The 16,783-nt window shown below is 35.4% G+C and overlaps 2 protein-coding genes across 3 annotated transcripts; both read left to right on the plus strand.

Annotated features, from left to right (window-relative positions):
- Window positions 1-469: 469 nt before the first annotated feature.
- On the plus strand, window positions 470-2,420 carry LOC132306679 (small ubiquitin-related modifier 1-like). The gene is made up of 3 exons (XM_059804181.1): window positions 470-705; window positions 1,467-1,616; window positions 2,136-2,420. The coding sequence occupies exons 1-3, from the start codon at window positions 595-597 to the stop codon at window positions 2,214-2,216; spliced, it is 342 nt and encodes a 113-aa protein (XP_059660164.1). The 5' UTR covers window positions 470-594; the 3' UTR covers window positions 2,217-2,420.
- A 3,127-nt stretch (window positions 2,421-5,547) lies between these two features.
- Window positions 5,548-16,140, plus strand: LOC132306680 (nuclear transport factor 2). 2 transcript variants are annotated; one of them, XM_059804182.1, is made up of 9 exons: window positions 5,548-5,888; window positions 6,000-6,134; window positions 8,206-8,515; window positions 8,940-9,199; window positions 9,957-10,140; window positions 11,278-11,399; window positions 11,481-11,546; window positions 12,697-12,778; window positions 15,652-16,140. In XM_059804182.1, exons 1-9 carry the CDS (start codon window positions 5,850-5,852, stop codon window positions 15,786-15,788), a joined length of 1,335 nt encoding a protein of 444 aa, XP_059660165.1. In that variant the 5' UTR covers window positions 5,548-5,849; the 3' UTR covers window positions 15,789-16,140. The 2 variants fall into 2 exon arrangements, with proteins under 2 accessions (XP_059660165.1, XP_059660166.1); XM_059804183.1 differs by having other exon boundaries at window positions 5,549-5,888; window positions 8,943-9,199.
- Window positions 16,141-16,783: the final 643 nt, after the last annotated feature.

Raw genomic sequence — 16,783 nt, forward strand, 5'->3', positions numbered from 1 at the left:
CGCGACTTTCTACATTTAAACCAACGAAGAGTCAAAATTGATTTTGTACACCTGATGTCCTTTAGCAATTAATTTTTTTTTTTTTATATGAAAAAAAAAGCATTGATGAGGTGGCACACACTGAGAAGTCTTTTTAACAATGGATAAGGAAGAATCTTGTACCATCCCTGCATCCAAAACTACATGTAATACTCCATAAAAAGCAAGAAAGTGACTCCACAATCCACTCTCACCGCTAAATCCACACCACTACCAGCCGTTAGATTCCCTCCCAAGCAACTCCCACCGTCAATTTGATGCTCCCATCTTAAACTAACCCCTTTTATAGTCAAAATCAATGATTCTCCTTCCACACCCACCCCGGATTCCAAACGTCTATTAAATATAGTTTTTTTTTTGTTTTGTTTTGTTTTCACGTTTTACAACACACTTTAATAAATACAGCCAAACTTCGCGTAATTGAAGTATGGGATTGGATGCCGTGTGAGAAGCACCAAGCGTTCCAAAGCGTGTATATAAAGGGCTCGCCCCCCTCGTGTGTGTGTGTGTGTAAATTCTTTGGAATATAGAGAGAAAAACCTTGAGAGACTGATAATGTCGGCCACTGCTGGTGGTAGTGGTGGTGCTGGTGCTGGTGGTAGTGGTGGTGAAGACAAGAAGCCTACAGATCAATCTGTCCATATTAACCTCAAAGTCAAGGGTCAGGTATATATATGTGTATATATATGATGTATTCAAGTTTCTTTATATATAAATAGATCATGGATGTGTAGTGTAAGCAAGGTCATGTAGCGCAAGCCGCAAAAGCGGTAAAATCTAACGTGTTGAGTTGTAGGTCTCTCGTGGATTATGTAATGTATTTGTGTTTGATTCTCTGCTTTGATTATTGAATGCTTGGCCATTGTTTTTGCTGTTTGTTTTGATTTTGACGCGACAGTTAATAGAAGCAATGGGAGTGAACTAAAAGGAATTTGAGAGTAAAATTATAGTTTCTTGTTTGGGGACTGTATTCTCTGTATTAGGAGTAATTGCTAGTGGCGTAGTGGGGTGTATACATGTTGGAGTATGCGTGTTATGTTTTTAGTCAGTTTGTCTTTTTAGCTGAATCATTATTATTATTTGTTTTTTTTTTTTTGGACAATGGTAGTGTCAGCCTCTGGACTAAACGTCTCATAATCCATCATAGCACATCAGTCCCCCGATTGGGGAGATTCATGGGAGTGGCCCCATGGGTCCCTTCATTCCCGTGATTAGGCTAGGACAAGGATCTCTCTCGAGGTGTGGAGAGATATCAAGAGGTCCAACACAGAATTCAATTTATCATAAATTAGAGCTGTCAAAAAATTGCAACACATTATAATAATATTTTTCACAATTAAATAATTTATTTATTTATGGATGTGTAGTGTAAGCTAGGTCTATCTAACTCTTGACCTCTGTTACTCGTGGCAATCGGCTTCTTGTAGGACGGGAACGAGGTGTTCTTTAGAATCAAGCGCAGCACCCAATTGAGGAAGCTCATGACTGCATACTGTGACCGACAGTCTGTGGAGTTGACCTCCATTGCTTTCTTGTTTGATGGACGTCGACTTCGACCAGAGCAAACTCCAGATGAGGTATAATTTTTTTTGTTTATTTGTACCCGTGTAGTTTGATACTTCTGTTTAATGCACCTTTGTTGAACATTATGTTTTTTTTTTCCTTTTTTTCTGCATGTTGTAGTTTAGGACCCAATAATTAACAGGCCCTGTCTCTATGAAATTGTACCTAACAAAGCAAAACCTAATCCACTTGGCTACAAAATTATATTTTCCTTCTCTTCAAAGAGATCTAATTGATTAACATCTCTCTTTTAGAGAAGCCTTGAATTTTATTTTTTTAAATCTTTTTTGATCAATTTGTTTATAGTACTTTGAATTCTTTTTGCTCCATCCCTAGATAGGGTTTCAGGACAATTGATGCTTTGAACAATAAGCTTTGCCTTTTCGTGACTTGTATATATATGTGTGTGTGTGTGTGTGTGAAAAAGAAGAAGAAACGGCTTTGTCAAATGTGTTGCTTCTAATGTATATAAGAAGCACTGGAGTTGCATTTAACCTTTTTTTTTTCTTTTCTTTGAATCATCACGTGAATAGCTTGAGATGGAGGACGGCGATGAAATTGACGCAATGCTGCATCAAACTGGAGGTTCTTATGAACATCTATATATGTATTGATATATATATATATATATATATATATATATATATATATATATATATGTATTGATAAAGCATGGCGGGGAAAGTTGCTACAAAGTTTCTGAAACACTCTCAACTTATGGAGACAACCTGTAAAGTAAAAAGGAATTGGTGGTCTTTCTTTGTTTGAGGCTTTTGATGGGTATCAATGTCGGATAATGCTGGTTTTACTGGTCTTAAGTTTTGATTGTTGAAATTTTGGATCTCTATCTTATATGCATGCTTTTTTGCAAATCCTTTTGTCTTTGTTAACCATCGGTTTGTCTCTTCCAAATAATATTATTTTCTTGACCTATAGGAGGAAGATTGGGGGATTCAAGTTTCATAAGAAAATTGAGTTTGTTTGTGAGTGTGTGGTTTACCTACTAATACCTGCTAAGAACAGTTTTGTGTGACCACATCAAAAATTTCCTTTTTGTTTTCAGGACACACAGAGGTTTGAATTGTCTCTGAAATGTGTTTGCTCAGTTTTATCACTCTTCGATCCATGCAATCAATGAATGAAAAGTCCAAATGAACAAAAATTTTAGAACATGACCTTTATTTTTTCTTCCAAGTTCCAATCACCGTGTCTTTTGAACTTACGGTTGTAATCTAAACATAGATTTGTGCAATCACCCACAAACCAAACATCATTTAAACCTTGGTGTTTTTGCTTTATGTGAGAGTCGAAGTTAAGAGCGGCTGAGTTTATGCCTAGTCCCATGAGTTTATTGTGTGGTATCCCTAGCTAATATACTGTCATGCTTTTTCTTAAAAAACTCTTAAATTCTCATGTTTTAAGACAAATCGAGAGTCTCCATGTCTACGTGTTGGTTGTTTCTAATTAACAACAGGTCGGTTGTTTCTAATTAACAACAGGGCCAAAGAAGCACTGTAAAACAGCACTTGCAGTGTAAAACAGGTATGTTGCTGATAGAAGTGATCCCAAAAGCAGCACTTGCAGTTTAAAACAAGTTTTAATGCAAGCTTCATTCTTAAGCTACTTGCACAGTATTTCTTTTTCTTTGGCTCCAATTCAAAACAACTTAAAATGCCAAGAACATGCTTATTCCTACCATAAGTGAAGGGTCCTCATAAAAAGAAAATGACAAATATCAATTGGTCAAGAATCAATGTAAGACAACCTAATTTGAAGAGTTAACAAAGCACTATGGTCAACTTTATAACCTATTAGAGCACATTGCCACATTCTGAAACCAAGCACCTCTACAGAATATATGGCAATCCAAGCATGGGGATGCTATTTTTGTAACCGAGGTCATAATAGAGCAATTTTACCGTTGCTCTAAGACCCAACCTCTTATTGGGTTCTATATTCGAGTTCATATTTCAGATTCGTCAGCTATTGTAATTCAAAACAAGCTCAGATTGAGTTTAGGGTTTCTATTTTTCAACCCAAGGGGATTGCAATCTACACAACCCAAGTCTAAAATTGGGGCTGGGCCCGCTAGAGTTGCATACCCTACTTGAACCCATTAAACAGAAATTTTGAATTATGAAAGTAACAAACTATTTATTCACATATTACATGGTACTTTCAGTTATTTTTTCTTTTTTGGAATAACTTTTGTACTACGTTTATTCTCTCCCAGCGGTAAATCCTATTGTATTTGTGGAAAAAAAAGTAGATACTCAAAAGTCAAACCTTTAAAATATTTAAGGATATATTTAGAAAAGCAAACACAAAGAAACAAATCGTTTTTACTTTGATTTATTATAATCCTTTTTACTTTACCAATTTAAAAGCAAACACGAAGAAACAAAAAAGGAAAAGAAATTATTTTCTTTAAAGCACTTTCAATGTTTAGATAAAAGAAAAAGAAAAATTTGAGGGAAACTTACTATTCCATAAAACCACCAAAACCTGACATAAATTTTTCTACAAAAAGCAAAAAAAAAAATTGATTTCTTGAGAAAATTTTAAATTTTTTACAATAATGCCTTTTCTATTAATGCATTTCAAATTTTTTCTCAACTTTCTTGAAAAACTTTCATACTAATCAAAAGCACCTAGAAAATATTCAATCACTTCACTTCCTTTTGACTTGTTTGATTAGATGAAAATACTAAGAAAGGAAAAGAAATTAAAAATTCTTAAGTGTTTGGGGGCATGAAATTGGAACTTTGGAATTGGTCAATTCCACCAATTCCAATTTTATGCCCGCCAAACATAGCATAAATACTTTTGGGCAGCAAGAAAATGACAATTTTGAGAAAAAAATAATTTTTATATGACAACTTAACTAGCCAAAAAAATACAGGGAAATGATTTTTATAAGAGTATTATAAATTTAAATTAATTTATTTTTTCCCCTTGGCATTCTAATCTATAAAATAGTAATTTTTCATAACTTTGTTGAAAAAATTTCATGACAATCACATATTGGAAAATATTTCTCATCCTTCATTGCACTTCACCATTTTATTTTATTTTATTTTATTTTATTTCATTTTATTTTTTTTCTAGTACACACCTTCTCCAAAGAATTATTTACACTTAAATAAAATCGATCATGCATTTCACTTTCTTATACATTTATTTTATGTCATTATTATTTTCTGCCCGAACAAACGAAAAAGAAAAGAAGAATAAAAAAAAAATTTCCTTACCAATTTAATCTTATTGATTAGAATTGTAATCTTATTAAGGCACATTATATATTTTCAATCTTATTAACGCACATTATATATTTTCTAAGGATAAAAATTTTATTCAAAAAATGTATTATTATAAAATCCAATAACCATGTCACACATAAGTTGCAAGGTTTTTTGATGCATTAATGACACATAAATCGAATTGTTATTTTTTATAAAAATCTAACCCCTCTTTTTGAAATGAAAATGAAGGGTACTTTTGATAACAGTTAAAACATGATACAAACCCAAAAAAAGCAAGGTGACTTTTTTACTTTTTCTAGGCCCAATCACAACTCATGCTCAGAGTAGTCAGTAAAAAATTCTCTCAACCCTTTCTCAAAGAGTCCACTGTAATTCATTTACCACTAAACTGTTCTACTTTTACTGTACCTCCTGATTCGGAAACTCCACTCCTTCGCATCTCGCTTACGTTAGCCGCAGATCACTTCGATCATCTGACTCCCTCAGCGTATTACCAAATTGGGACCGTCTGATCTCATTCCATCTCTCTACACCGTTGACTTGTTGACTCGTCTATTCCGTCAAATCTACGATCACACGGTTACAACGGTCCTGATTCGAAGTGTATTGAACTACCGTACGACTTGTTGCCTAGATTGGCAAATTGAAAAAAGGGAACTTGAAATTTGTCAGTGGAGTGAGACAGAGTCTTCTTTCCCTCTCTCTCTCTCTCTCTATATACAGATCTATCCATCCGAAGGGTTCCATTCCGAAGCTCTCCACTTTCTCTCTCTACAACATTCTCTCTCTAGAGGAATATATATACACATATAGTGTACTTGTACGAGTTGTGGTGATACATAAGACTTTGTTCGTGAATCACAGAGTTTGAGATTTAGGGTTTCAAAGTTCGGATCTTTGATCGAATCTTGGAATCGGGAGCGACGGAGTGAGACTAGGGTTTTTTGGATCGGTTATCGTTGCATGCTCTGCTAGAGAGCGAACATGGCGAGTCCGTTCCCTAGTTCCGTTAGTGCTTTTCAGGTGATTCAATCGTGAACCATAGAGTTCGAGATTTTTGGTGGTGTTCGTGTTGTTGGTGTGTGAATCAATTGTGTTTTTTCTTTTTCGTTTAAATATTTGTTCTTGTTTCAGGTTGGTTCGTACTTTGTTGGGCAGTACTATCAGATTGTTCAGCAACAACCTGATTTCGCTCACCAGTTTTATACAGATGCGAGCACGGTGGTTCGGGTTGATGGCGATTCGAGTGAGACGGCGGCAACTATGTTGGTAATGCTCTGTTTTTATTTGTTAATTTGTAATGTTTAAATCTAATTGGTTTCGGTGTAATAGCTAAATAAAATTTGAGAAGATAGATTTTTCAGTTAGTTTTGTGATTCTTGTTTCAAGAATGTTAATTTTCATGAGTTTTTGTGATGTTGTTTGTCATATATAAGTTAAAAGCCAAAGCAGTGTACTCGTATGCATACATTAGTTGGCAAGTTGGTTTCTAATCTTGTTGTTGTTCTTAAATATGAGATTTTTCATTGTTGTATGAATTTGGTAAATAGCAATAACAAAATGATGAGTAAATTCTAAAATTATTGGAGATTTGATGTCCTTTAATTTTTCACTTTTATAAATATGAAATTCATGGTATAGTAAGAAACCTTCCCAACTCTACTCGCACCCCCATAAAAAAGAAAAAACGAAGGAAAGAAAATCTCAATTCATTACTAATAATTCAAATTGCTGGCAAAATAACCAAGTCAGTAGTGACAACTTCTGTTTCTGAATATCCCTGAAAAAGAGAGAACAGAAAGATGTGGAGGAAATTGGTGCTCAACTTGATTGTTTAAAAATTATGTTTTTATTTGTGTATTCTGCCTTTGTTTTATTTATAACAATGCATTTAGAAATATGTAAGTTATATATGATGAGAGTAATTTAATTCTCTTACCTCATCTTCGTGGAGTTAATGTGAATATTCTTATGCTGTTATATCACACCTGATTGAACCTTTATGAGCTTTCAACTTTGCATATCCACTTCTGGACACCAAAGGGCTCTTTTAACTCTTACATTATTTTCTTAAGTTTAATATTTACATAATATCATGCTAAAAATCCTCACAAGGTGGCTGTAAGGCCACAATTTATTTAGAAGTTTAACTCTTGGTAGGAAATACCCATACACACACGCATATATGTAATTATATATATGTTAAAAAGAGAAGGTGCCTTTACACCAAGGGTTTTTGAGCTTCATTAACTTTCTTCCACTAGAATGTTTAAAATATATTTTTCTGTTTGGTTTTGTATCTGAAGATAACTCCTATTCTGGAGGTGGGGAACAGTAGTTTCTGGAGAATATAGTTGAAGTTGGAAATTTGTTGTCGGTGATGCAATTTTCAGAAAGTTCTGTTTTTACCCACCTCCTTCTGTAAGTGTCATAAAGTTTGTCCTGCAATTTTCCTTTATAAATCTTGCATAATCAAAATGACAATCTTTTATTCATCCTAACTGCTGCTGTTCCCATTTTCAATTGTTCATATCTCAACCATTATTCGTTTTGGGGTTCAAAACCAAAAATAAACTCAAGAGCATGCTCTCTAAGGGGTTTGTGGATTTGAGTATTAAACCCTAGTCCTGGAGCAGCTTCTGTGTGCTATAACTTCCATGACAAATTATCCTGTTTGAGCTTTTTAGGCCCTGTAGATATTAGGTGGGTTGTGGAAGGCAGTAATTGGAAACTAAAGTGTTAAAATATCCATCTTCACCAAAACTAGATCAACAAAATGCATAAATTCCTTATCTCCACCAATTAGTCTCCTTTTCAAGACTCTTTTAGATGTCATGCTGGTTGTTTAGTTTAAGAAAAATTAAATTTTATTGCTCTTACAACGAGAAACATTACAACAGAAGAAGTGACGATGGATCCCCTTTCTGGAAAAGTAATAGCAAATCAGACTGCATCCATCACCAAAGGTAGATAGATGGACATTACTCTCCTTAATATCTCTAAGGAGAATTCTTTTGGCCAGAAAGTTTGTCTGCTTAGATACAGAATGTTTCCTCATGTTATCCCCGTCAGTTGATGTTACTTGTTATCTGTAATTAATTGACATTAATATTTCAGTGAAGCTGCAAGTGATGCTTGCTTCTCAGCAGTTAATTAGGATACAACACTTTCCATCTTCAATATCGAGTTATTAACATTTTATTTATATGTGAAACCTCTGTGAGTGCATGTGCACATTTTGGCTTTCTAAATTCATCTATTTTTTGTTCATCTCATGTGTAACTCCTTGTATGTATTAAATGAAAAATGACCATTATATTTCTTTTTCCTTTGTGTGCAGGAAATCCATACACTTATAACGTCACTAAATTTTACTGGTATTGAAATCAAGACAATAAATTCTCTTGAATCCTGGAGTGGAGGTGTTCTTGTTGTGGTATCAGGTTCTGTTAAAATCAAGGATTTTAGTGGCAGAAGGAAATTTGTGCAGACTTTTTTGCTTGCTCCTCAGGAGAAGGGTTATTATGTTATGAATGATATCTTTCATTTTCTCGATGAGGAGGCGGTCAACCAACATCCTGCACCCGTGTTATCAGAAGACAAACTTGATACTCATCTAAGTACTTCTACTCCTCTTCTGGATCCGCCAGGTATTGTGACGTAATCTTGATTGTAAAAGCTTAGTACTTGTAGATTTAACACTTTTTGAATTAGACTAGAATTTGGTGATTGAACTCATCTTAAGTAATTGTCCAAGGGTATATGAAAAAAAGGAAGTTTAACGAATGACCTTTTCGTCACTAATTAATGACAAAATCTCTATGGTTTTTTGTAAATATGTATTATTTTTACCTTAACCTAAAGGCAGTAATATCAATATGAAATCTGTACATTATGGAGATGGTGAATTGTAGAAAATTATGTGTATGAGCATCAAAGACTATGTTTTTTAAGTTGGGAAATACTCCTTTCTTATCATTTACTGATCTTTCTCAAAAAATTTTAGACACAGAAAGTGTTCTTTATTTAAATTAACATTTATTTGGGCTAGGAAGCCTAACACAGTGGTTTTAGCAGCTTCAGATTATGCCTTGGAGGTAGAGACAAGGGACTATGTGAATTCTGTTCACATAGAAGGAGATGATCCAGATGATGAGTACAGTATCCAAGAGCAACAGCAGCAGCAAGAGCCTGAGGATGAAACTGTCGTGGAAGAAACTTCTCTAGAAGAGTTACCTGTTTTACATCAAGATGCGGTGAACACTATGCAGGATCCCCTGCCTGCTGTGGAGGAACCTGTTGGAGAACCTCCCAAACTTACTTATGCTTCTATAGTATGCACATCTTCCTTTCGTGCTAATGCAACATTTGTTCACATTCATGCGCACATGTCCTTGCTCTTTGTCATTTGTGGCTCAACTTTTTCTTGATGATGATCAGTCTTTTGACTGATTGATAGTGTATTCATATGAGCAAAGGCGTTTCAGTGAGTTCTCCAGGTCTCAATGATTATTGAAGATTTCTACATCTGTGATGTAGGCTATTATAGCGGTCTATGTTACATATACATTTTAAATTGTGTGAAGTACCTCTATCAGAGATTACATGCTATTCTCTGTATTTGACGTGTCTTGCATTCTAGTAGAAATTTGTCATGTGTTGAATTTGATACATTCTTACTGTGTTCTTGTTCGACTTGGAAATTTCAAAATGTGCGAAGCACTTTATCGGACATCCATTTTACGGTCATGCATCTTTGCCCTTAAGGTACTGAGGACATCTGGAAACCCAAGAAATTTAACTTTGCCCCTTACTATTGTCAATTAAATGAATCTAGCACCTTGAATTTGATACCTGTGTCCATGTGTGTTTATGAGGACCATAGACATATCTAAACGTGTGCATATGTATATGGAGCGAAGGTTTGATTTAAAGAGGAATTTTGTGACACTAGTTATCTATTTCTGCATGTGGCATTTTTTACGTTAAAAGACTTGCAAGCTGTGGGCCTGTGTCTGATTGCTGGACTGACCAATTTTTTTGTATATATTTTTTTCATGTGGTGTATTGAAACGTTGGAAAACTTTATAGTTGCGAGCTCCTAAAAAGCAGTATGTTCCGTCAGTTGCTGCACAGCCATCATTTCCTAGGAGCACCACACCTGATTCAGAGTGGAATTATCCTCCGCAACCTGCTCCTCAGCAGTCCAACTATGATTGGTCATATGTGCCTGAATCTAGCTCAGAGGCAGTGGAGGAAAGTTTATCACAAGAAGGTGAATTTTCAAATTTTACTCTTATTGTTGTTTTCAGTTTTAAGATAATTTGACAGATGCATGAAATTTTGCACTTTGCTTTTTCTATTTATCCTCCATTTGGTTGGAGGGATGAAAAAATGAATGGAAGGGAGAGATGGAGGGATGGAAGAGGCATGCTAGGGAAGGGAAAGGTGTCTATCCATCCAATTGTTTGGTTGTGTGGAAGGGTAGTATTTGGGTGATATTATTATTTTACAATTATACCATTAAATTTATGAAGTAATACACTCAAATTTAGGTAATAACGACTTCTCAATTTTATCTAACAAATATCCTTCTTTCTTTCTCTTCTTCCTCTCAATTTTGGATGGAAGCCAAATGGTGGGCTGGAGGGATTCCTCTTCCATCCATTCCCCACTCCCTCTACCCTCTACCAAACAAGGGAAGCTGTTCCTTTGTTCCACTCTTCCCTGAGTTTCTTCCCTCCTGCCAAATGCAGCGTTAGTGTCCTCTTGATATTTATTCTGCTAGCACTTATTTTAGTGTGCAAAGCACAAATTTAAGGACACTGCTGATGTTATTTTAGTGTGCAAAGCACAAATTTAAGGGTGCTGCTGGTGTTTGGATGGCTGGGACTGCGCTTGTGATGGATCACATCCTCACATCTGTGATCTTGAGCAGATAAAATTTACTGTTTGGAATATTTGACCCAGTAATATGGTTATATGACTTCACAAGAAGGGGGGAAAAAGATTTGTACAACTTCAGTAAGATCTAGTTTAAAATTAGAAATATGGAGTCGTTTCAAGGACATGGTATTTGTTGCCATGAGTCTCTTTAGCACATGATTCGTGACTTGTAAGGCATAACCCCATGTACATGTTTGTAGGAAAAACAAATATAAAATTGCTATTTTACATTTTAGAAACTTGCTTTCTATATGTTTCTGGGATTATTGATTTGTGCCGAGCTAACTATAGGGAAAAGTTGTATCTATTTGGTTAACGATATCCAAATGGTTTGTTGGTTAGCTTCAAATTCATATTACTTGTATCTTTTTGCCATCTTTAATGACTATTTCGCATTTTAAGATTTAAATTCACAGTTATTTTCAAGTGAGCAATTTGGTTGATTCTTGATAATTCATTTCTTCAGGTGAATCAAAATCTGTCTATGTAAGGAACTTGCCCTCTAGTATTGCTGCTGCTGATATTGAGCTAGAGTTTATGAACTTTGGAAGAATCAAGCCTGATGGCGTGTTTGTCAGGAATCGCACGGTTAATCTTTTTCTTTGTTCTGTTGACCATTTTCCTAGAACATAAACCTGGAAGGAATCTAAAATAGCAGTTGACTTGCAGGAAGTTGGTGTGTGCTATGCCTTTGTAGAGTTTGAAGATGTTCAGAGTGTCCAAAACGCAATCAAGGTTTAAAATTTACATTGTGTTTAATCCTTTGTTTAAAATTTTCATGTCAAGTGAATGTCTTGTGGGTTTGATGGTAGTCATCTCAGTTCAGCATGCATTATCCAAATGATTAACTAGAATAATAGAGCTAGTAATATTTAAGTTTTTACCTCGTTCAAACACGTGATGAGGCCATTCATTATCTTTTTCTTCCTTCGCTTTTTATAGTATATTTTTGTGCCATTTATATATCTTTAACAAAATCTTTACATCACTTGCTTCTTGTGCATTTTCTTAACTTCTCATTTGTCCATATATGAATAGAGTTATTGAAACCTATCTAATGTATTTTATTTTTACCATGATAAGATGTTGGCTTCTACTTATCTGGTATGGTCTTTTATCCTCTTGTCTTTTTGAACTGAAAATTTACATTGGAAATTGAGTTGGTAACTTGGTATCACTTCTTTGGATGAGGTTTATTATGCTGGAATGTTAAGTTGTTGAAGTGTATTTGTAAATGATGATACTTATCAGACCACCTTCTTGCCACTCTTCTTCAATTTGGATGAATATGGAACTTTCTATTGAGGGGTATCAATCTTCTTGTTCTGCAATATGATTGTCTTGCGACTTATATGGAATCTTGTCCTGGATCATGTCTTCCCACAAACCGGATGTCTCCTAAAAGATTTGAATTTCCTACCACACATTCTGAAGTAGATGTTAATATGAACAAATCAAGCTCTCTGTAATAGCTGTTTCTGTTATGTTTTGGTCAATATCTTGGAACTTTCTATTGACTGGTATCAATCTTCTTGTTTTGCGATATGACTGTCTTATGACTTACGTGGAACATTGTCCTGGATCATGTCTTTCCTCAAACCATTATGTCCCCTAAAAGAGTTGAATTTCCTACCACTCATTTTATATAAGAGATGTTTAGTTATTAATCTAATCATATTAGAGCTTGCCATGTTGAATTGTTAGCACTGCCTAAAAACATTCCTTTTGAAGTACATGTTAGTTTGAACAAAACAAGCCGTGTAATAGCCGTTTCTGTTATGTTTTGGTCAATATCTTGGAAATTCACTGGATATGTGATTTAGCACTTATCTAGTTTGGTTTTGATTCATCATATAATATCGTCACTTGTGTCCCCTTTTTGCAGGCATCTCCAATACAATTGGCTGGAAGGCAAGTTTATATTGAGGAGAGGAGAGCAAACAGCAGCAGCACTTCTCGAGGAGGGAGTATGTTCCTCAAAAACATTATTTCTTTCAAATAATAATTCTGATGTGGCTTTGCTTAGTTTGTTAATTTTGTACTCTGCATTTGCTGCTTCATGATGGCGGTGATTTGTGTTTGGGACTGGGACCTGTCTGATACTATATGCTGGTATCTGACATGGACCCATAATGGTGGTTCTTGACTTCAAACTGTATATATAATGATTCTGAGATATGTTTCTCTCTCATGCTTAGAGGTCCAAATTGCAGGTTTTTAATTTAGAAAATGTTTCTTGTTTCCGTGTGGGCTTCGGTGAAAACACATGCTTGTGTGTGGAAGACATGTCGGGTACTTTCTTTGATGGTCAAGGTGAAAATATATGACATGGACCCATAATGGTGGTTCTTGACTTCAAACTTGTATACATCATGATTCTGAGATATGTCTCTCTCATGCTTAGAGGTCCAAATAGCAGGTTTTGAATTTAGAAAATGTTTCTTATTTCTGTGTGGGCTTAGGTGAAAACACATGCTTGTGTGTGGAAGACATGTCGGGTACTTTCTTTGATGGTCAAGGTGAATATACCTTGGTCATAATTCGAAAAGAATTTATCAAAGAGTAATGAATCCCATGATGCACCTTTCTTTAGCGCATGTTGGGACTAACATCAATTGGGCATGCTCGTGGATTCTGGCCTTTCTTGACGTGTTGTATCATGGATGAACTACACTTTGTTTTAATTCATTATTAATGAAAATTTTGGGTGGATTATTTGGTGGTCTTAAAATTTTGCGAGAATTAACAACTCCTCTTAAAATAGATCATCTTGTTATGTACATTAAGGTGTGTGAAGAAAAGTTCTGAGAAGAGGAAGATTGATTTGCGTAGAGGTAGACCAAAACTAATAGTGGGTAAGAGTCATAGAGGTAGAATGTCCAATCCTCTCATGAATGTGGTTTTGAAGTGATTTCCATTTTCAGCTTAGCAAGTGCCAAAATCTACATCTAAATCTAAGTAGGAATGGCTATAAATATGAATTGCATAGGAAGTAATGCATTCTTATGGAAGGTTGAAAGGTTTTGGGGAATGTTATTTTATAACTTATTCTTCAGTCTTCAACAAGATCATGAAGTCTAATGCAATGAGAGCGAAGACATCTTTCACCACACACGCAAGAAATGATTTTTAGAGCTCCACCAATTGCTTTGACGCCTAACCTTTAGATGTTACTATGCAATGAGAAAAGTTGAGTGAAGTCTAAGATGGTAGTTTGTAATGTTGTATGATATGTTTACAAGTATGCCATGCTTTTGTTCTCTTTGTACTTTTTTGGTGCAAAAATTTCATATTTAGAAAATATGTGGAAGTGCCAGCTGCTCTGATGTTTTGGTGATGAAAAGAAAAATAATATTACGATATAAATGAATTGTGAGAAGTCAGAGTGGCCAGGCAAGCTGAGAGGAAGACATTTAAGATCCTTTGGTTCTGTGCCACAAGGACCAATGACTGCACCGAAAGGAGGTATTATTCAATTTTACTTGAAGGTGTATGAAATAAAGAATGTGAGTTCAGGTGGTGAAAAAAATAGGTGATTTTGGATAGGGCCTTCGGTTGGTTCTAACGTGAATTCAAGTCAGAGAGCAGTTTGCATAAATGGGACATGAACTGGGTAATTTAGAGTTCGGTGGTCAAAAGATTTGCGAGGCGCAACCCCCAACAAGTTTGGATGCTAGACTTCTATTCATCAATTTCTTTATTGTCCTAGATGATGCTTGAGTTGTAGTAATTCAAGTGAAGGATCCACTCTAACTAATAAGCATGTTTGGCTACTTCTCCTTGATGACTATGTGTGTATTACTTTACTTTTATTGTTTACCTATTGCTCTCTTGATTGTATGTCGACAATTTGTCATATCTACCATCTTTAGCATGCAAGCATTGAATGGTTCGTGTGGTGGTTCAAGCCTCCGTTTATGATTTCGTGTGACTTCTATAGTATGAAGCAGATTCATTTTTCTGATTACAACTTTCATAACGTGGATTGATCTTTGTGAATAAATTCTGACCTGTGGTGGTTGAATTTTATTTTAAGTTCGATTCAAAGCATTGATTGATTGTACAGGCATTTTATATGTAATGGAGTAAATAAGCATTCATTTATTGAGCCATAGCCACGCCCACGTGGCAATGTTTTTGTGCAACTATATTTTTGTTGGTAAATAGGGTCAGGTTACCATTCTTGATTTTAATATGTCAGGGAATTAGACAGAATTAGTGTTAGGTTTCTGCTGTGAGGTTTAAGCTTGTCAAGTGCAATTATGTTTTTTTTTTTTATCTTCTTACTTAAAAAACATATTCTTGTTCCTCAGTGTTTCCCAGGATTTTTTTTTTATCTTCTTACTTAAAAAACATATTCTTGTTCCTCAGTGTTTCCCAGGATTAGGCACTGATAGCCTAATTCAGAAGTTCATTTACTTGGCATTATCTCAATGTACGTATGAGGGGCCAAGGGCCTAAGATAAAGTTTATCAACGTGGCTCGCTCTCCTCCCCTAACTTCAGTTCCCGCAGTTTCAGATTGATTGTTATAATATGTTTTTCTGCTAAAAAGCTTTTGGGCTTTATATGAGTGTTGAAACTTCACTGCTCAGACGAATACCACTTGATATACATTGCTTGAGTTGTTTGTGAACTCTAAATTGGTTTTTGTCATTATGTTGAAAATGACATAATAAAAATTTCTTAACTGATTTTGATTAATGAACAAATTTCATCTTGGACAGCTTTGTGCGTATGGCCTTTTCATCAAGAACAAAAAATTGCTGATGTGCCTTATTTATGAATGCTTTTGCATATTCTTTTTTTTGATATATTGCCTTTTGAATTGTCTTGACCAGGAAGGGGAAGAGGCAGAGGAAGTTATCAATCTGAAGCCGTCAAAGGGCGTTCTGGTGGTAGAAATCTTGGCAGGGGAAGGAACCAAGACGGTGGTGACTACTACAGACCAAGGGGCAATGGTTTCCGTGGTTCGTAATTAGATAAAAGGGTCATACTGCACTAATTACAAACATATGGGCATGACAGTTCACAAGTCACAACTTGGTTTTTTTTCCGGGTGAAGGCGAAGAGCTGATTTAGGGTATCATTTTCCAACTGAGAACATTTTTCTTCTCGTGGTTTTGTCAAAAAAAAAAAACATATATTTATGATTTTGAGCGATCACATGATTTGTTCTGTTCTCTCTTCCCCTTGATAATTGTTTTTTATCTTGCAATTCAAGTGGGAATATTTTTAGAATTTGGTATGTGTTCTGTTTGAGAAAAATATTTTGGGATGCTGGTTTTATATGTGAGTGATATGAAGCCTTTTCGATCTTTTCCGTTGAAGGGTCTTGCTTTTATGTGTTTATGCTTCACACAATCTCAGAATTAGGGCTGCAACTTGGGCGGGTTAACCCAGCCCAACCCAAGCCCAACCCGAAATTTTAAAATTTGGACTTTAAATTTACAAATCGGGTTCATGTTCGGGTTGGGTTTTGTCAAAATCTAGACATATTCAGGTTGGGCTCTGGCTTGATCCGAACTTAACCCGAAACCCATAAATTTTTTTTTTTTTTCCTCTCTTCTTTTTCTCTCTCTGTTCTTTCTCTTTCTCTCTCCGCCGTCCCCTCTGCCGCCGTCGCCGCCGCTCATACATACAAGTTAGATAAAACTGAAATATATGGGTTTGAGAGTTGATAGACAGTGGCTGAAGCTAAAGAGTTGCACAGAGAGAGAGATAAAACTGAAATAAAACCCATACATACAAGTTAGCAGTTGCACAGAGAGGGGGGCAGGCTTGAGAGTTGAGAGACAGTGGCTGAAGCTTGCTAACGACGAACCCGAACTGAAACAGGGGGGGCAGTTCTGAGAGAATAGAGATGAGGCGATAGGGGCTGAAATGATTTGCCCTAAAAATATAAGCATAAATATTTTGTTTATGGATATAAATCTATATATTTATATATACATATTCTGCATCCCCGGCCAA

Source organism: Cornus florida, unplaced genomic scaffold, assembly GCF_030987335.1.
Source record: "Cornus florida cultivar Cherokee Brave unplaced genomic scaffold, ASM3098733v1 CherokeeBrave_3.0.0_Hap2_Chr05, whole genome shotgun sequence".
Classification (NCBI taxonomy): domain Eukaryota; kingdom Viridiplantae; phylum Streptophyta; class Magnoliopsida; order Cornales; family Cornaceae; genus Cornus; species Cornus florida.

Coding starts and splice junctions, on each gene's coding strand:
- LOC132306679 (XM_059804181.1), top strand. CDS start 595: ATGTCGGCCACTGCTGGTGGTAGTGGTGGTGCTGGTGCTGGTGGTAGT. Junction 706..1,466: donor ACCTCAAAGTCAAGGGTCAG/GTATATATATGT, acceptor GGCTTCTTGTAG/GACGGGAACGAGGTGTTCTT. Junction 1,617..2,135: donor CAGAGCAAACTCCAGATGAG/GTATAATTTTTT, acceptor TCACGTGAATAG/CTTGAGATGGAGGACGGCGA.
- LOC132306680 (XM_059804182.1), top strand. CDS start 5,850: ATGGCGAGTCCGTTCCCTAGTTCCGTTAGTGCTTTTCAG. Junction 8,516..8,939: donor TCCTCTTCTGGATCCGCCAG/GTATTGTGACGT, acceptor CAGTGGTTTTAG/CAGCTTCAGATTATGCCTTG. Junction 11,547..12,696: donor GTGTCCAAAACGCAATCAAG/GTTTAAAATTTA, acceptor CCCTTTTTGCAG/GCATCTCCAATACAATTGGC.